This window comes from Crotalus tigris, unplaced genomic scaffold (assembly GCF_016545835.1).
Source record: "Crotalus tigris isolate CLP2741 ecotype Arizona unplaced genomic scaffold, ASM1654583v1 scf7180000018048.2368360, whole genome shotgun sequence".
NCBI lineage: Eukaryota > Metazoa > Chordata > Lepidosauria > Squamata > Viperidae > Crotalus > Crotalus tigris.
The window spans coordinates 1,250,064-1,270,005 of NW_024096794.1; the positions used below are offsets into that span (position 1 = coordinate 1,250,064).

Genomic DNA, 19,942 nt, shown 5'->3' on the forward strand with positions numbered 1-19,942 from the left:
CTATAAACATTTAAAATCCTTCCATTCACCCACCCCTTGTTACTGATTCACAAGGAAGACACTGTGGTCCCAAATCCCACAGTTTATCTCCAAAGCAAAATCTTTTCACAGAAAACCCTATCTACATGCTCGCGTTTGGCCAATTTAAAATCACAAAAACCATACAATGGGAAAATATTCAAAGACAGGCAATAAATTTTACAGGTATTCCTTATTTCCAAGGTTTTCTTCTTTTCCATTCTTTTTTTACCCACCCCAATTACTAGTTCAGCCATTCTTTTCTGCTCTAATTAAATGGAAATGATTCCATGTTTATTTTTATTAACTTAGAATGGTAATATTGATGTTCACTCCTGAACCCCCTTTTCTTATTATTTTTATTGACGTACATTTTTGTGCATGCAGACATTCAGAGCCACCTTGGAGACTAATTGTTGCTTATTCAACTTGTATTGACTGTTAAGTCAAATTTCATGACAAATTTATAAAATAAAATCAGAACAGACAATAATCATTATCTTATGCCCATTTTTATAATTAATTGATTCCCAAGATAAAAGACTCCATCTCCAGTAATATAATAATAAGAGTCATTGGACTCTTTATAATTTTCCTCTTGTTCATATATATCAGCTATGGAGCATTTTGCAGCTATTTGAATACACAGAAGAATTAAATAAATGCTGGACCTCACCTCTAACTCTACATGCATGAACTCTGCTATAGAAAGAGCGGAAAATATTCATATAGATTTTGAAACAATGAAAGTTGTACACAAGCAGCTATAACAACCATTGGGAGATGAAGAAACGGGCATATTTCTATATTAAATTCACATAGATTTCTATTTAAATGTGCAGAGATGGCATTTTTTTGGTACAAGCCTGATAACTGAAGTATGGAGGAGGTTTTCTTGTGGTATACACTTGATGTTGTGATAAGGTGTAAAAGTTACCTACCACTTTTATAGTGATTGGAAAATGCTGACTAAAGTAATTCATATTGATTGCAAAGAATGGACTTTGTTAAAGGATTGTATGTCTGCAAAATGCCAAAGTCTATTAATACAAACACACACACACACACACACACACACACACACACACACACACACACACAAAAATCAGGGAAGTCCAAAGGGTATGTTTGACCTCTAGCCACTCATTTTTCTGAGACAGTTTTGCAAGAAAACAGAATAAAAGGGTCAAAGAATATTTTATATCCCTGAAGCCCAGATGTCATGGAAACAACACTGATACCAAGGAGTTAAACTTTCCATTTTTAAATCACCAGATCATATTTAATTACATGCTGCATTGTGGCATAAAGTCTATTTTTTATTCATCAACTCTATCAATTAAAAAACAGAAACTGCCCTCAGGCTTCCAAACTTAAAAGACAAGATAGCAAAATGTAATATAGGAACTAATCTTGGAGTGAACAACGAGCTACGTGCCTCTTTGTTTTCATCTTGCCATATATTCCTAGGAGGCAGGTGAAGGAAAGTGTGAGTATTGGAATCTTATAGGAACCAATTTTTGTGCCTCATTTTATCAAGAAGGTATTGGATCCAGACTTGCCCTTTCCTAAATGGAATGTCTCCTTCTTTGCAGAAAAGCTGGTGATCCAGTGGAGATTCCACTGGATAAGTCCACTTTTTGTCCCAGCACTATCTTTCTACTGCTCTGGGACTGCTCGGTAAATGGAGAGATGGTAAAAACTGGATCTCCTTGTTTTATTAGAGAGTCTCATCATGGGCAAATTTCCCATTTCATTCATCTACCATTTATTAGCCAAGTTAATCATACTAGTATCCACTAAATAAGAAAAAGCACAGGTAAGACTTACCTGATACCTGGAATTTGCAAACCGCAACCCCAACATCATTGGAGATACTACATTCATAGTTGCCACTAGTCTCCCGGCTTACACTGTCCACTTTATATTCTGAATAGTCTTGCTGCTCTGTTGGAGGCACTGTTAGAAGGCTACCATTAAATCTCCAGACAGCTGTGGCCACTTTCATAGGGCTTCCCTTTAACATGGTACATCGAAGGATTACACTACGTCCCATGGTTTGCCGAATATCCTGGAAGATGGGTTCCACGACAGGGGAGACTAAGGCCAAAGAAAGAAGTAGATCATATTCAGTGAGTTTATGGCAGATTATACTGTGGACAAAATAGAAAGTGTATTAATGCAAAATTTCTTGCCAAGGGTGAACTTTTCTTTAACTTGTCTTCCATTTCATGTTATTAGCTGCCATCTGGATACAAAATGAAAGCTTGAGTGTAAATCAATAAGAAATGAAAGCTTGAGTGTAAATGTATAAATTCATGGACATTATCCTGTTTATAAATCATATGCATAAATAAATAAATTGCTGTGTGAAGTACTTTATTTAATATACCTGATAGATAAATAATTGCTATGTGAAGAACCTTATTTCAGTCAATAAGATTGCCTCAGACATTAGAAAGGATGGATGGAAAGAACACAATAATAAACACAAATATCTGAAAGATACAGATAGTTACTAGTGTTTTCCACAGGTCTGAACTCTGTATCTCCTATACCAGAGGAGTAATTCCTTAATTTTATTTAACAGTTCACCAACAGATGAAAATAGATGCTTAAATTATTAAGCATATATACTTGGAGGTATGGATTTTTTTTCCTGCCATATAGCACTGAACTGAGCATACCTAGTTTACAAGTTTATAAAGGTTTCCAGCTGTAGGGCTTTAACACAGAAGAATGGATTAAAGCCAGCCTATGATTAAGCTTGCTTTGCCCTATGATCTGAGATGGCCAGCTCCTTAGAGACTGCACCCCACAAACAGGTAGCTTTGTTGAAGGTTCCCTTTCCACAACAATAATTAATCAAAAGCAGTGAAAAAGTGAAAATCAATTTCATCCTCAAAACCTGCTTTGGAATGTTTGAAAAAGTGGGGGATTTAAGGGATTTGACCTTCAGATTCTCCATCTTTGTATATGACTCACATCAAAAACTGAACTAGTAAAACAAAAGGTTGGCTTAACAAATTAACATCTTAAAATAATTGTTCAAAGTTTGAGATCCAGCAAGAGGTGAACTTTCCAAGGCAAGGATGAATTAAAATAGCTTTTCCAGTTCTGGCCTGCTCCAGATAGACCAAAACTGCAACCCCCAGAAATATCCATAAGCAGTCTTGCTCTATGTGAGAATGTCATCTCTGGGAAGCCTAATTTAAAACATGATGCCAGGGAGCCCCTAGGACATTACACAATACTAAATCCAGTACACCAGGTTGACCCCTATACCAATTCCCTCCATCCCAAAGGACTGATACATTGTGGTTTTCAGAAGCTTCGTAGGCAACAATCGGCCTATGAGATGTATTCATAGCATGGCAATTTTCATTATTTCCAGGTCATATCAGCAATAGAGCAAGGGCTCTGAAAGGCACAAGAGTCTTATAGAAAAAGAAATGCAAACTTAATATGACAAATTAAGGAGGGTATCTGTTCAGAACACAGCTCTCGATGGGCTAGACTTTATTCAATGGTTGTCTGCTCCACATCCAATTGGTCCTTCAGAAGAGGGGCAACATAAATGTGTCTATGAAGGGAAAAGATACTATAGCTGAAGCAACAGGTTATGATGTAGTTAATAAGGTTAAGTATTTAGGAGTATATATCACAACATCTAATGGGAAATTGTATAAGAATAATTATGAACAATTGTGGATAAAGGTACAAAAAGACCTAAATGACTGGCAAAAACTACAATTTATCTTTGTTGGGGAGAATTTCAGTAGTAAAGATGAATGTTCTACCAAAGTTTCTTTTTTATTTCAGATGTTACCCATTTTGAAAAAGGATGCAAATTTGGAAGAGTGGCAGAAGGGTATCAATAAATTTATATGGGGTGGCAAGAAACCAAGGGTTAAGTTTAAGATTTTACAAGATGCTAGAGAAAGGGGTGGACTTAAAGCACCTAATCTGAAATTATATTATATTATATTTTGTTAACAAACAAAAATATTTTGGTTCTTGAAGGCTGGGATTTATTATTTGGTTGGCACGCATATTTAGTTTTTGATAAGAAAGTAGATTGGGTGTTTAAGTCACATATTTTAAGAAATGCCATACTCCATGTCTGGAGGAAGTATTATTATAAATTGAACTATAAAATACCCATTTGGGGGATTCCTGGACAGGCAATTCAAGGGGTTTCTAAAGGGGTGAATTTTGACAATATTTCCTATAAAGAGTTGGTCAGGTACAGATTGGCAATTAAAGTCTTTTGATTTGTTAAGGCAAGAAAATATTTTACAATCATGATTTCAATATTTACAAATAATGGAGAGATGGAGGTAGATAAGAAGGTGGGAATTACTTTAACAGATGAAAACTTGGTAATTCAGATTAAAGATCAGAAATTTGCTCATATCAAAAGAATTTATAATGAGTTGATAAAATTGGATTCAGAAACAGAGTTAGTAAAAGATTGTATTACCAAATGGGCCCAGAACATACAGGAACCAATCTTAATGGATTCTTGGGAGATAATCTGGGTTAGAAATGTTAAATTTACTCAAACACAAAATTTGAGGGAAAATTTTTATAAAATGTTTTATAGATGGCATTTGGATCCTAAAAAGCTATCTTGTATGTATCCGAATTTGCAACTCAAATGTTGGAGATGTGGTTCCTTGGATGCAACTTATTTTCATGTTTGGTGGACTTGCAAAAATATTAAAGCTTTTTGGATTATGATTTGGTGGAACATTCAAAAGGTTTTTAAAAGGAAAATTAAATTTACTCCCCAATTATTTTTTGGGGGGGGGTTGTGGATTTTAATGTTAAAGAAACTATTTTAATGCTGAATTTAATAACAGCAGCAAGACTATTGGTGGGTCAGAATTGGAAAAAAGATTCTCTGCCTTCTTTGGAAGAATGGGTATTCAAGGTTTCTAACTTAGCAGAAATGGCTAAAATTTCTGCTTACTTAAAGGACCATTCACAAAAGAGATACCGTATGTTTCTGTATGGAGAAGATGGATAGAATATATTCAGAAGAAGTATGGAACAACAAAGTTTCATTTATTTTATGAATAATGGCTTTTTATTAAAATATGAATTCAAGTTTGCAGAGAGTTAAGGGTTATTAGGATTCCGGTTATTGTATAAGTAGTAAATTTAAGTTGACTATGTTTAGTTTTCTTTTTTTCCTTTTCTTCTTCTTTTTTTTGTAACCCTGTACTGAGCTCTGGGAAGTCGGGGGGGGGGGGAAGGAGGGAGGGGAGAGTATGGGTAGTATGTTCAATAGTTCAGATTTTGGTGATAGAGGATTGCTCGGGCATTTTCCCTCAGACCACATCCAATTGAAAAGAAGAGGAGAGGGATAAGTAAGTAGAAAGATGGAGGAGAGAGGGAGGGGAGGAGAGGAGGAGGTAGAAGGAAGGGGGAAGTGAAGAGATGAGAGGGGGATGCGGTCTGGGGGAAATGGGTGAGCAACGTCGGAATTTATGTGTTGTATTTTAACTTCTTATGTATCTGAATTTTTTTTCTTATGATTGTAATGAAAATAAAATAATAATAAAAATAGAGGGGCAACAGAACTTTCCTTGGAATTTCATATGGTGCAGCTTTATAGTAAGATGCATTGTATTTAAGGTGTACAATATAGTGGAGAAGTTTACAGGGGAATTTGCTCTGCCTCTCTTAAATATTAGCCTTTTTAAAAATATCAGATAAGCTTCCCACTTTTTTTTGGGTAGACACCTTAATTTATATGCCAATTACATAGCAGTTCTACTTAATTATAGTCATTTCTGCTAATTTGCATTTATATTTTGAATAAGAATTTGCCTATTTTAAGACAATGTTTGCTCCCTTTTCCTGTTGCAGCACAAGTGAGCCTCTTGGCAACTCAGTAGGAAATAACCGGATGCAAAGACCTCACAACTGATATTTGTGAAAATAAGACACACACCCATCAAATTCTATTCAAAGCCTTGGTTCTCTGTGTTTTGCAGCACTCAAAAAATGTGTAAAGTATTCATATCATGCTGCTTAAACTGTGTACCTTAAATATACTGCTCTGCATGTTAGTGTTTAATTATGCAGATGTCAGATGCTTCCTTTCCAAACTTTAAGAATTAAGCCACAAATCTAGTACGATATATATGATATGAGAAACAGTAAAAAAATGGGGACAGGGAAAGAGATTGTAGAGCATTAGCCACTACCACAAGCAATGCTTTCTTGGACTAGTTCATATTCTGCAGTTCAGAAACTGAGGGCAAACTAATTAGCTTCAACACCAAAATAATTTTGCAATAACCCAAGTTATACTTCACTTATTTTTCAAGAAAAAATTGACTAATATCGGAGGTTCTGTGTCTACTCAGTTTTGTTTTGAATCCTACATAGTTTGTGAGAATTCACTTATTATCCTTGCTGGGGCAGGATGTACTGTAAAGGTTTATACTAGACAATAACAACAACAACAACAACAACAACTTTATTATGGTCATAGACCAGCAATAGACATCACTTTTTACAATACATTAAGAAAATAAAAATAAAATAAAAATAGTACTGACATTAATAGTTAATAATAACATCCCTGTTAAGAAAATACATGTTCTCAAAATGTTAGAGTCACTCCCTAGTTTACGTGAGTGGATAGCCGATTAGTGTGTGAGTAAATATAATGTTCCAAACATTATTAGAGATATCTCCAAAAAATTGGCACAAGTTGATGGCTATAAATCTGTAACCAATTTTTTTCTTGTGGACATTGCTGCAACACAGTATTTTGCCACTGCATGCGTGATAGAAGGGTTTGAGTCCTGGAGGAGAAAGCGTACATAAAAATTGTCTGCCCTCCCTGGCAATCTCTCTAATAAGGGGAGAATATATGCTGTCCTATAAACTTGGTATAACTCACAGTACAATAAAACATGTGAGATGTCTTCGACTTCTCCTTTACCACATATACAGTACATACCTGTTCTGCTATTGGTGTTCTCTTATACCTGCCCTGGAGGAGTGCTGAGGGAAGAATGTTAAATCTGACTCTGAAGAAAGCTATTCTTTGTTTTGGGAAGGTCAGATCATTTAGATATCTTGCCGATTCCCACACACCTGTTTGATTCTATCCCTACTATGGCAAGGCAACATATTTAGTTCTTCTTGGAATTCCATGCCCTTTATTCTATTGGATACTACTTGCTTTGCTTGGTCAAAGCCTAGGGACATTAAGAATATTGAAGAGAGCCCATAAGAGCCCAGTTTATGATCTATCACCTGCTTCCAAGGGGAAGGGAAGTTGTCAGTCAGCACTAGTGGGGACAGTCCCTCTGGAACAGCGGTTCTCAACCTTTGTGTGATGGCGACTCCCGTCACACGGACGCGCCGCGCATGCGCGGCGCCGCCCCCATGCGCGGTGCGCATGCACGGCGGCGCCCCCTGAGGGGGGGGGAAATGGCGGATCGTGTTGTTTGGTGACCCCGTAAAATGGTCGTTCGACCCCAAATGGGGTCGCGACCCATAGGTTGAGAACTGCTGCTCTGGAAAGAAATGCATTTTAAGCCAGTGAATGATCATCATCTTCTAGGCTCTTACCTGGATTTGGGGGCATGCCTGTCTCAATTCTTAATTGGGCATTTGGGGTTCCTTTGGGTGCAGCTAAGATTGCTCGCGGGAATTTGGTTTGTATGGTTTCAAGCAAATTTTTCTTTGCAAGGATTCCTGTTTGTGCCCCATATAGAATTTGCGCCAATGTTTTGGCCTCAAAAGGTTTTAGGGCAGCAGGTACTAATTGGCCTCCGCCTGTGTAAAAGTAATGTTTGATTGCATTTAAGGACTGCTTGCAATGTATGATCCAGGTGTGCTTTCCATGTCTCTTGCAAGTGGAAAACCACCCCAAGGTATCTAAATGTTCTAACCTGTTCCAAACTGTGTCCTTCTATTTTCCAGGAGTATTGGCTGGGTCTTTTAGCAAAAACTAAACTTTTTTGATTTATACTGGACAATTATAGACATTTATATACTATATTTACTTCAGTAAAAGTACTATGCAACAGTAGGTAAAAAAGCAAGAGACCAACAAGTAGATAGATATTTTAATTCCAAAACCTTTCACTTTTCCATGTTAAAGAGATTAGCAAATCTGGAATTTAAATCTAAATTCCAGTTTAGTCTTTAACAGAAAAAAATGCTCCAAAACATAAGATTGATTGGAACATGATTAAGTTCTAAAACTCACTTCAAAATTTATTTTTCTTTTTTGCACTGCAGGCAAAGGAAAAATCTCACCAAATACTAATCCCTGAATGTCCAACACATCTAAAAACTGGATGATAGAAATCCTCCACAGTGTAAGTTGTAAGAGGGCTACCAAATAGAAGGTGTTTTAGATTTCCAGTGTGAGTCATGGATGACTGGAGACGTCTCTGTGAACAAGCAGAGATGACAACCATTGTGAAGAATGAAGGTGGACCAGTCCTTCAAATCTTTGTGGAAGATAGAATGGGAGAATGTCCACGAATGTCCTGAAGGGCAGTTTCTTCTAAAGAGACCATAAAATAACGGCCTCCCATAAGTTTGAGCACCAGGAGCCAAGTGAAATCACATCTTTGCTTTCTGCAGCAGGGGAGCCTTTAATAAGGAAATTAAATCAGCTGAAGTTACTTTCTAATCACATTGAAAAATGTTCAATTTAGCCACTTTATGAATATTGGATATTACAGAAGAATGTTCTATGGACAAATGAGAGCAAAACAGAACTTTGGTGAAAGGCAAAACTCTGCATTCCAGCATAAGAACCTTATCCATCTATAAATCATGGTGATGGAAGTATTATGGTTCGGCCCTGCTTTGTTATCTCTAATTCCTCCAAGCCATTATGCAGGACTGATTAATAGTTATAAAAAACATTTAACTACCATTATTGCTGCCAAGGGAAGGACACACCACTTACTGAAAGCAAATGTTCATATATTTTTGCTATACACAAAAATGTAGCTTTGGATCATTTTCCTCAATGAAGAAATGAACAAATATGTTTTTTTACTTGTATGTTTAATTCTCTATATAGTTTAAGACCATTATGGAGAACAGATATCATTTTAGATCATATTTATGCAGAAATATTAAAAATTTGAAAGAGTTCACAAACTTTTAAGCACCACTCTGCACATTACTTTCTGCTTAGTATGCAGATCTAAATTGCTATTCATAATTTTACATGCTGAGCATATTCAGAAGTCCTCAAGCACAACTGAACTCTGTTCTTGCTGGCCATGCTTCATCCCTATTCGACTAGTTGCCCAGAAAGCAGCTGGCCTGCATCTATATTGATTTCTGGAAGTACCGGAGGGGAACTTGCTTTGAAAAGAATGCTACATTGATGTAACATAGAAGTCCTTTCTGAAAAAAAATGAAGTAGAGAACCAACTCAGAGAGAACCAATATGTCATTTCAACCCTGAGCTTGGTTGTTTTCTTGCAGACCTTTCAACAACAAAAACAACAATAATAGTTTTGGAAGGGACCTTGGAGGTCTTCTAGTCCAACCCTCTGCTCAGGCAGGAAACCCGATACCATTTCAGACAAATGGTTGTCCAGTCTCTTCTTAAAAATTTCCAGTGTTGGAGCATTCACAGCTTCTGGAGGCAGGTTGTTTCACTGATTAATTGTTCTAACTGTCAGGAAATTTCTCCTTAGTTCTAGGTTGCTTCTCTCTTTAATTAGTTTCCATCCATTGCTTCTTGTCCTGCCTTCAGGTCCTTTGCAGAATAGCTTGATTTCCTCTTCTTTGTGGCAACCCCTGAGAGATTGGAACACTGCTATCATGTCACCCCTCATCCTTCTCTTCATTAGACTAGACAAACCCAATTCCAGCAACCGTTCTTTATATGTTTTAGCCTCCAGTCCCCTAATCAACTTTGTTGCTCTTCTCTGTACTCTTTCTAGAGTCTCAAGATCTTTTTGCATTGTGATGACCATAACTGGATGCAGCATTCCAAGTGTGGTCTTACCAAGGCATTATAAAGTGCCATTAACACTTCATGTGATCTTGATTACCCAAACTAGGTGACATCATCAATGCTAACATCAGGACTAGCACTGATGATGTTACCTAGTTTGGGTAATGAAACATCTGCCACAAAACAATCAAGCTCATTTCTAGATACTTCTCATTGTCATTTTAATGGCTAAACAAGCTTTGTTTTCACTGATTATGTTTCATTGCATCATTTTTGACTTCTTGTGACCACACAGATGTTCTTCGTGACAATCCATCCCTAACCTGGTCTTTCATGTCTTCCAATGGTGCACTCATCACCACTGTACTGAATTCCTCCTCACTGCTGCTGGTCATCCTCTTCTTCACTTTCCTTCCACCTTTCCCAGCATTAGAGCTTTTTCCAGAAAATCTGAAGTAGGATAATCTGTGCCTGGTCATTTCTGCCTTGATTGAGAACTCTGGATTGATTTGTTTGATTCATTTGTTTATTTTCTTGCCTGTCCATTATATTCTCATGAGTCTTCTTCAACATCATTCTTCAGCACTCTTCCTATCTTGCTTCTTCAAAGTCAAACTTTCTCTTCCATAGAATGTCACAGGGAATACTATGAATTGCACAATTCTATTTTTGTAGGTACAGACACATCACTGCATTTGAATACCTGTTCTAAGATCTTCATGGCTGCTCTACCAAGTACTAATCTGCAGAATATTTCTTTACTGTTTGTTCCTTTACTGTTGAAAGGCAGAAGCTATCCATTGCTTAAATATCTACATACCAAATTCTAAGGCTGGTTGTTTTATTTGTTGTCATTAGTTTGGGGTTCTTTATATTTAATTTTTGACCTTTTTTAAACTTAAGTTTTATTACTAGAGTTTGTATAGGCTTTGCATTTTGGGCTATCAGGGTAGCACCATCAACATTGTATAGATTACTAATATTTCTTCTTCCATATTTAAGACCACACTATTCTTCTTTCAATCCAGTTGCCTTTAATATATGTTCAGCATATAGGCTGATGCAGGTGTTTTATATTAGTATGATTAAAGGATGTCAGAATACCAGTTGAGTTTTCAGACATGAGTTTAAGATCCCAACAGTGTTATAAATTGGCTTAGATTCCACTGTGCAGATGCTTGATTGATCCATCTAGTTTGATTTATTGATCCAGGCCTCTGAGCAGAGACCTGGCGGATACAAGAGAAAAGCTGCCGAAGTAAAATGGCCCTGGAAGATAATGTCCAGGGACTGGAGGGAGGGGACATATTCACACCAGTCTAAAGTGGCCAATAGATGACAAGCTGATTCCCTCCTTTAAGGATGATTGCATTGGTAGAACTTTTGATAAAGTGAATCAGACTGTATCCATAACGAAACCTGTGTTAGGGTAAGTATTATTCAATATTTGTACAGATAAGAACAAAAACACATTGCTGGGGCATGATTGTGCCTCAATTAGATACACATAAGGTTATGATGACAGTTAAAACACAATAAAAACACAATTTAGAAACAATATAAAGTAACCAGTTCGACTCAGCAGCTTAGCCATCTCAGATTCACTAAATAGAAATATTTTTGCTTCTAGAGGAGGTATAGCAGGGAGAGAGTTAGCTTGATGTATCTTAGAAAGGAGTCTCAAAGTCTAGAAGCAGCTATTGGGAAAGCCTACTTGCATATCCCTATCCTTGGGATAGAGCAGTGTTTCTCAACCTTGACAATTTTAAGGCAATTTTGCTGGCTGTGGAATTCTGGGAGTTGAAGTTCACATGCCTTAAAATTGTCAAGGTTGAGAAACACTGGGATAGAGGCAGATTTTTTTTCTGAAGACTTCTTTGCCTGGACAGAGTTGTAAAATCTTTCAGATTCTGTGGAGGAATATCTCTTATGGGAATATGCTCAACATCCAAGATAATGCTGTAAATAGGATACAGAAATTAACTCAATGGAAAATATTTTTGGATTATAATTCTATCTACGTGCTTGAACCATATCTAAATTGTGAATTTCTCTAAACATAAAGTCTTAATATTACTAGCTTTAAATGATCTATAAAATCAGAAAAAAAATGTTTAGTAGCTTGGATAGAATTTATTGTAATTTTTGATCTTATTTTATGAGCTATATTGTGTTGGCCACTCTTGCTGATATTTTATATATTGCTCGGATATTAACAATAATCTGTAACTTTTAAAACAATATAGTACATTTCCATTACTTGAAACCAATTAATTAAGTATTGAGCAATGTAACCTAATTCTCTGATGCTTGTAAACTCCCTGTTTATTGCCTTCATGTTTCATATTTCTGAATTTCCTTTACATATTTTCAAAAGGGTTAATATAAAAATAATTTAAGAATAATCAAAAAGATCTTTCAGATTGTTTCAAGCTATGTATAGAAGTCATAAGCAAGACTTTTTACTATGCCTGAAAACAGATCGATTGACAATAAAATTGTTTTAACAAGAGAGTCACTTGCCCCCTATAACTGGCAACAGTCAATATTGCTGTTCTCTTACATCTAAGCACCCCAGACCCCCCATTAAGCAGCAATCGACTGATTTCCCCTGTCAATATATTTTAACTGAAGCAGAAGCTAGAAAAAACACTGCAACATCATTGAGATAGTCCAAGATTCTACTTCCAAGTTTCCTGTCTTAGCAGACTCCAGCAAATTAGTTCTGCAGTTAGAGGAACAGAGGTGTAATTTCACAAATTCAGTAATTATCTCTACTCAACTGGAAGGAAGCACAGAGATGTGAGAAAACATCATTTTAAGGAGAGTAAAGGCAACACACTGAAGTGAATAACATCAAAGTAGGTATCGCCAAGAATAAAAGATGTCATATTGTCAAATCCATATTGACCAGGAGCAACCTGGACAGAATTATGAGTACAACTGCACAGGATGTCAGGTGGTATAAAACACTCTATTCAAGCAGGAACTTTGGAAAAAAAAACCACCTCATAATTTCAAATCGTGTAAGATCTTTTATCCAGTAATATTAAGGTGACCAACTTTTTTACAATGAAAAGGAGGACACAAATAAATTGAAGAAAAAACATTTTTTTCATTGCAACAATAATATAGATAACTTGCATGTACAAAGTTTGCCAGCCGGGTGTTTTGGCATGCTCAGCAGCAATTCCTTTCGAAAGCCAATAGTGGGAGTAGCACAGCTCATGCAAAAGTTGAAAAAAAAACCCATCAAAAAAAGGTGCCGGAACACCGTTCTGAGTGTTCTATGAGGGGAAAAAAAAGGCTTGCAGATTAGTCTTCAAATATTGAAAAGGAGGACATGAAGGAGGACATTTTTTGAGGGAGGACAGAACTTACAAAAGGAGGACTGTCCTCCTAAAGGAGGACGGTTGGTCACCTTAAGTAACATGCAGTTAGTTAGCTGTTGAGCATATTAGTGATAGTTGCTTCAGCAGTATTCATACTGCTCGGAAACTGCTCGGGCATTTCCCCTGGACCGCATCAAGAGGGAGGAGAAGAAGGTGAGAAGTATGTAGGAAGGTTGAGGTGAAGGAGGAGAGGGGGTGAGTGAAGAAAAGGAGGGAAAGAAGTAAGTTGGTTTGAGGTAGGATGCGGTTTGGGGGGAAATGGGCGGGCAAGACCGAATGTGGCGTGTATCAATTTGTTTTATTTTTTATCTGAAGTATTTGTAAGATTGTTATGTATTGTAAAGAAAAAAAAAAGCAGTATTCATACTGATCTGTGATCCTAATGACCAATAAGGTTGGCTTCTGTCCACAGCCAGGTTGTGCTGGAAGTTAGTTTCTTGACCTGAGGTCATGGAGGGAGTTTCAGGTTGAGTGGCCTTTGCTCTTAGGTGTCCCACCTGTGTTCTAAAATATCAAAGTACCACATCGCCTGTCCTTATCATGGAATAAAAGATTCAAAGGCAATGACTTTGGGAACATTTTGGCAAAGGTTATTCTTTTAATTCCCAATGGTTATTTTTTAATGACAGCATTAAGCAGATCATTGGGGGTTGCAATTCTAAGCTCATTTACTTGAGAGAAAAGAAAATGAATGAGAAAGAAATTTCTTATTTTCCATGTTTCCATAATATAGCATTGATAGAGATGGATGTATCCATCTGTTTCATATTCTATAATGTTCAGATGTTTTATGCACAAGTTCATTCTGCTCTGCTTTTGCTTCAGCTTATGGAATTTTAAAAATAATTTCACATCAAAAATTTGCATACATGTTTTCTCCTAATACACTCATTTGTTTGCAAGCAGTTTGCTCTAAGCCTTTTTGTCTGTAATTTCCTTCAATGCATACAATTTTATAAGTAATTTCCTTGAATGTTCACATTTCTTTGACTGGAAAACTGCATTGCAAAATTTGGAGGTAACAGGGTTAGTCTCTCAAACATGTGTGTTACTTTGGCTGGATTGTGCCTTTTATGCATAACACAATGAGGGAAGTTGACATTAAATAGCAATAAGAAGGAAAAAAAGAGTTTGTTTGGCAGTTCTATTTTCTAAAGGTTGAGAGAGATATGTAAACATATGCATTTTGAGTAAGGTTGTTGTAATAATTGTGTACAGCTAATTAGTCTTTTTTCAGAGGAGTGACAGATGACAGTCAATTTACTGCGACAGATGACAGTGATCTTCCTTGATGTTAGAACTCATAGCATTTACACCTACCTAAGCCAATTAAGTGAAGTAGTCAAATTGTCTTCAGATAAATGGTACTCCCACTCAATGACTTACTTCCTTATCATTAATTGATCATGCCCCAGATTTTATTTCACAAATGCTGGAGAAAATGTCATCCTGAGTGGAATTATTTTGTTTGACCTTTTTGCCTCCAGCTTGCCCAAATGCCTCAACTTGAAACAACCAATCACCAGGTGTAGTGAAGCTTAGCTTAGAAGCTGTGTCCAATTAAAACATGCTAACAAGACACTATAAAGGGATGTACTCAATTGTAGCCCTGCCATTCCTGTAGCTTAGTTATTGTGAACTTTGGAATTACAACACATGCTGTCTTCTTAATTTTAGTACTGTCTTAGTTTGTGTTCAGAAAATCAGAAAAAGAAATAAGCCCTTCTTATCTACACTTTATTAATACAAATAATTTATAGCTGAGCTGCACTAAAGGAGTCTCATTCTTCCATACCAAGCATAGGACAAAAAATGACCCAAGCACTGGAAAGCTATAGATTCATTATTATGTCAGGAAGAAGAGATAACTAGGACTGTGGTACAAAATGTTTCTTTTCTATTGATTTGTTTAATTGATTCCTGACCAATTGATTCTATGAACTGGTTAGATGCTTTCATGATGCATTAGACCAGACATATCAAACTCGCAATGTCACGTGACGTCAAGTGACGTCATGGAGCCTTTTCTCCATTGCCGACAAACAGGCATGGTTTCCTTGTGACGCATCCAGCGCACAGGCCGGCAGTTTGACACCCCTGCATTAGACAGTGCGAAAATAGTTTGGGAAGTTTTCTGGATTGGTAGTTGGGATCCCAAGAATTCAGATTCCCAGTTCCACCCAGATAGCCTGGTATGCTCCTTGGAGATGTTTGAGAATGGGAACTACCTCAGAAATATGGAATGATAGAACAGGGGTGTCAAACTCGCAACGTCACGTGACGTGTCATGACGTATCGTGACTTTTTTTCCATTGCCGGCAATGGGGTGGGTGTAGTTTCGGCATGACGCATCCGGCCCCTAGGCCGGCAGTTTAACACCCCTGTGATAGATGGAGCTGGAAAATTCTTATAGATCAATTAAAGTAATTTCTGTTGAATGAAAGAACCTTTTAAATTATCCCTGAGAAGTGGACAACCATCCTGCATTTGAAAACCTTCATTCAGGGAATTAGTCCAGCATACCTATGATCTGATGTCAGATTCTACCTTTGGACACTGGAGTCCATAGTTCCCTTTCAAGCAGTTTACAGATGTAAAAAGTTGTTTTATATGTATGTAAGTGAACTAGTTACTCCTGATACAGAACTCAAGACATTCATCTCCAAAAGAGACTAACTGGTAAAAGGGATGGAAAGCTTATGCCATTAAGTAGCTGCCCTTTTGAATAGGCAGTAAATCACACATATTCTACCTCTGCCTTCAATGTGATTTTTTTCTCTTCTTTTTCTTTATAGAATTTTAAACTTTAAATTCATTGGAGCAAGGACTCACCTCTTACATTCTGTAAATGACCAGCATGTAAAGGAAGTATGTATGAAAATCTAAATGTAGTTTCTAATTTATATAATATCATTTCTAAAATCTTGGATTTCAAAGCAATGCTACATCCAACTTTTTCCTCATCTCATTTGTTCACTTTCCATCAGTATCTGTTTATATAAGTAGGCTCATTATCCTCCCATTGAAAAATTTATTCACTGTGTACAAAAGTCACACATTGCATTATATCATGATTTCCCTTGTGTAAGAAAAATACATCTTACTATAGATCAGAAATCTTACTTGGCAAAATACAAGATTTGTTATATATTGCCTTTTACAAAATATAATGCTGAAATGAAAAAAAACATGGAATAAACAAATCCAAAAATTGCTTTAAGCAGCGAGAACAAGTCTAGAGAATATGCACAAATCAAATGGTAGATAGAGAACCATAAGCAATATTGGCTAGTAAGGGTCCTTCACTCAACTAAAACCGCATACATTTTTGATAGAGAGTATTACCTTGAAATTAATTTTGTTTATTTTATTTGTAAAATTTATTGGCTGCCCATCTTATCACAGGGTTACTCTGGATGGCTTATTAGGCAACATAATATCTAAATCTTGCCAAAACTGGCAGCTCTTATATTGTGTTCTGTTCTCTACTCTTCTTCTCCTTGAGAACTAGATCCCCAGTAGATCTGAGCCAGCTTAGTTCTATGGTTTCTTTGGATTCTAGCAATACTGCTTTATTTGTTTCCTACCTAAAGATTGCTGAATAGGATATGTAGTACAGGAATGCACATAAGTAACATCAGAACGTGTATGCACTTGATACCTCAGTAGAGGAGGTAGACATTTGCTAAGTGCATATCATAATCTACAGTTTGGGCCTTGAAGATCTTCAGATCAAGCACTCAAAAAAAAAAAAAATGCTCTGAGTTCTGCTTTTTAGACCTGAGCTTATCAAACATATCAAGTTTACTGTTGGCAAAAGGACCATAGCAGCTTCTATAAGGGAAGTAAATACTTTTTCTGGATTAAGTGGACATACAAAAGAAGCTTGAGGCCACATTTCACTCTTTTTTTTAAAAAAAAGCTCTTGACAAGATCACACTGGCATTTATTCTAGCTCTTAACATTTCTTTTTCCTGTCCTCTTTCTCTGATCTTAAGCACCCAGGAGTACAATGCATTATTTTACATTTACGTTTAATTGCCTAGGGGGAGAAAAATTGCCATGAGTTCTAAATGCCAGTAGAATCACATGCAAACTAAATTGCACTCCCCTCCCAATATTTTCTCCTAAATAATATGGTAGGGGCTAAAGAAAGATTGAAGCTCTTCAAGAGAATCTTGGAAAGAGAAACAGCACCTGAGCACTAAGCATCAGTTAATGAAGATAATCTCATTCTGCTGTACTAAATCCCAATTGCAATTCATATTATTAAGCTTATCACAATTTTATTTTGCTCAGATGAGATAAGATAGAGTTACTTTGGAATAAGAAAGTAGGCAGAAATTTTTTCAAGTGTCTAATGCCATTGCCTTGTTTGCATGATAGTGTAGTCAGCAACTTTTGTTTACAAAATTTTAAATCTCACAAGATCACCAACAGTTGAGACATATTCCATCCCATCCCCATATATTTTATTATTAACAATTTAATGGCAACATCTTATTTACAAAGCAACATCTTACACAAAGAAGAGGGAGCCAAGCTATTCTCCAAAGCATCTGAAGGCAGGACAAGAAGCAATGGATAGAAACTAATCAAGGAGAGAAGTAACCTAGAACTAAGGTGAAACTTCCTGATAGTTGGAACAATTAATCAATGGAACAACCTGCCTCCAGAAGTTGTGAATGCTCCAACACTGGAAGTTTTTAAGAAGAGACTGCACAGCCATTTGTCTGAAATGGTATAGGGTTTCCTGACTGAGCAGGGGGTTTGACTAGATCAGGGCTTTTCAACCAGTGGTACGTGTACCACTGGTGGTACACGACCACCTGGCTGGTGGTACGCATCGCCTCCCTCCCCCCAGCTGCGCTCCTTCTCAGCTCACTTGTTTGTGGAAAATATGCTGCTTGGTGGCAGCCTCCACAAACTCTACCGAATGTGCCCTGCAGGGGGCACGTGAAGAGTGCAGGCGCAGAGCAAGGCCCTCCCCTCTCCAGGGACTCATTGTGCAGCAACCGGATTGACTTCTTCTCGTGCACGCAGGTGAGCGAAGGGGAGGCTGCCGCAGCGCCGAACTCCTGCGCCCGTCAGCTGGTGACCCCCCAAACTTGTGCTTGTCAGCTGGGAGGTCTGGTGATGGCCGCCGGTCTCCTTTGCCACTCCACACGTCATCCTCAAACTCTCCCCCTGCCCATTCATGTTGAGCCCACGGGGGCTTGACAGGGAGAGAGGGAGGGATGGAGGAAGGGACTCCTCCTCCTCTCCTAAGGTTCAAATCATGATCAGCTTCCCAAGGGCGCCACAATCCTCACGAAAGCGGGGGGAGAAGCAAAGGGGGCAAGAAAGCTCGCCGCAGGCTTGAAGGAGCACCTGTCAGTGTCAGAGATGAGAAACTCCCCCACAAACCCAGGGGAAGGGGTGGAGAAAAGGAGCCCCCTTTGGGAGGAAACCGCCACCTTCTTCTCCTCGGCTTTGCACTCTCCTGTTCCTCGGCAGCCTGGCTGCCAAGCCTCTGCTGGCTGGAACTCCGCATTTGTTTTGTTTTTTACTTCTCCCCTTCATGTGTTTCTGCCGTACCTCCTCGGCACTCTCGGAAACGGAGCGGGTGGAAGAAAGCTTGGCTAGGCTAGGCAAAGGAAAGCCACAGAGCTGTGAGCTCAGATTGCAGGCAGGCCAGGGAAGGGGTGAAGAAGAGGAGGGGGATTGGGAGAGAGGAAATGCCAAGCTTGTCCTCACCTCTCCCAAGGACCTCCTGCATCACTTCACAGGAACCTCACCTGGTTTCAGATCTACGCTGCAAAAGTTTTTCTCGCGCAGAGGAGAGAGGAAAAACAATTGCAGAACACTTGGGAATCCCTTGCAAGGCACCATGTACCTTGGTGCTTATTTCCTAACACCTCCCCCCCCCGTGTTTTCTGCTCCACCTCGAATTTGCCTCCCTTCCACTCTCCTTACATCTATGGTCTTAATACAGCCTTAAGTCTGTTTCACTTTCCACACCCCCTAAAATTCTTCATTCAGAAGAATGAAGTGGCACGAATCGGTGTGTGCTTAGAAATGCCAATTCCGCGCCCCTGCACTCTCGCTCGCACAAGCAAGCGTGCTGGGCAAGAGCCCAGGATCTGGGCTGATCTGTGCTTCTGCAGAGCAGCCCAGAAGCGCAGATCAGCTGTAGCTGCTCTCCTGGGCTCCTGCCCAGCAAACTTGCTCGAGCTTTGCTGGAAAACATGCCGCTTGCTAATTTAGCAGAAGCGCAAATCAGCTGTAGCCCAGTGCTGATCTTGGCACGTTTGCTAACTTAGCAAGCAGCATGTTTTCTGGCGAAGTGTGAGCAAGTGTGCTAGGCGGAGCTCTCCTCTGCCTCTGCCTGTGCACAAGCAGGTTTGGTGTGTCGCCATGGCCACCGGCAGCACAGCCACCAGCCTGTCCCCCTCCCCTTGTCCCTTCCTGGGCACAGAGGGGGGGAGGAAGGAAGGAACAAAGAGGGAGGGAAGTAAGGGACAATGAGAGAGGGAAAGAAGGAACAATGGAAGGGAGGGAGGGAAGGAAGGAAGGGACAAAAAGGGAA

General features: G+C 38.4%; 1 protein-coding gene across 3 annotated transcripts in view; it reads right to left on the minus strand.

The window, feature by feature from the left end:
* The window catches only part of MDGA1 (MAM domain containing glycosylphosphatidylinositol anchor 1), a 335,448-nt gene that overhangs the window by 120,912 nt on the left and 194,594 nt on the right, over positions 1–19,942 (minus strand). For all 3 annotated transcript variants that reach the window (XR_005557135.1, XM_039347052.1, XM_039347051.1), the window contains exon 9: positions 1,849–2,118. Coding sequence is in view for 2 of the 3 variants with exons in the window: in XM_039347052.1 (XP_039202986.1) it covers positions 1,849–2,118 (270 nt within the window). In the remaining variant the exon portion in view is untranslated. The remainder of the gene's footprint in view (positions 1–1,848; positions 2,119–19,942) is intronic.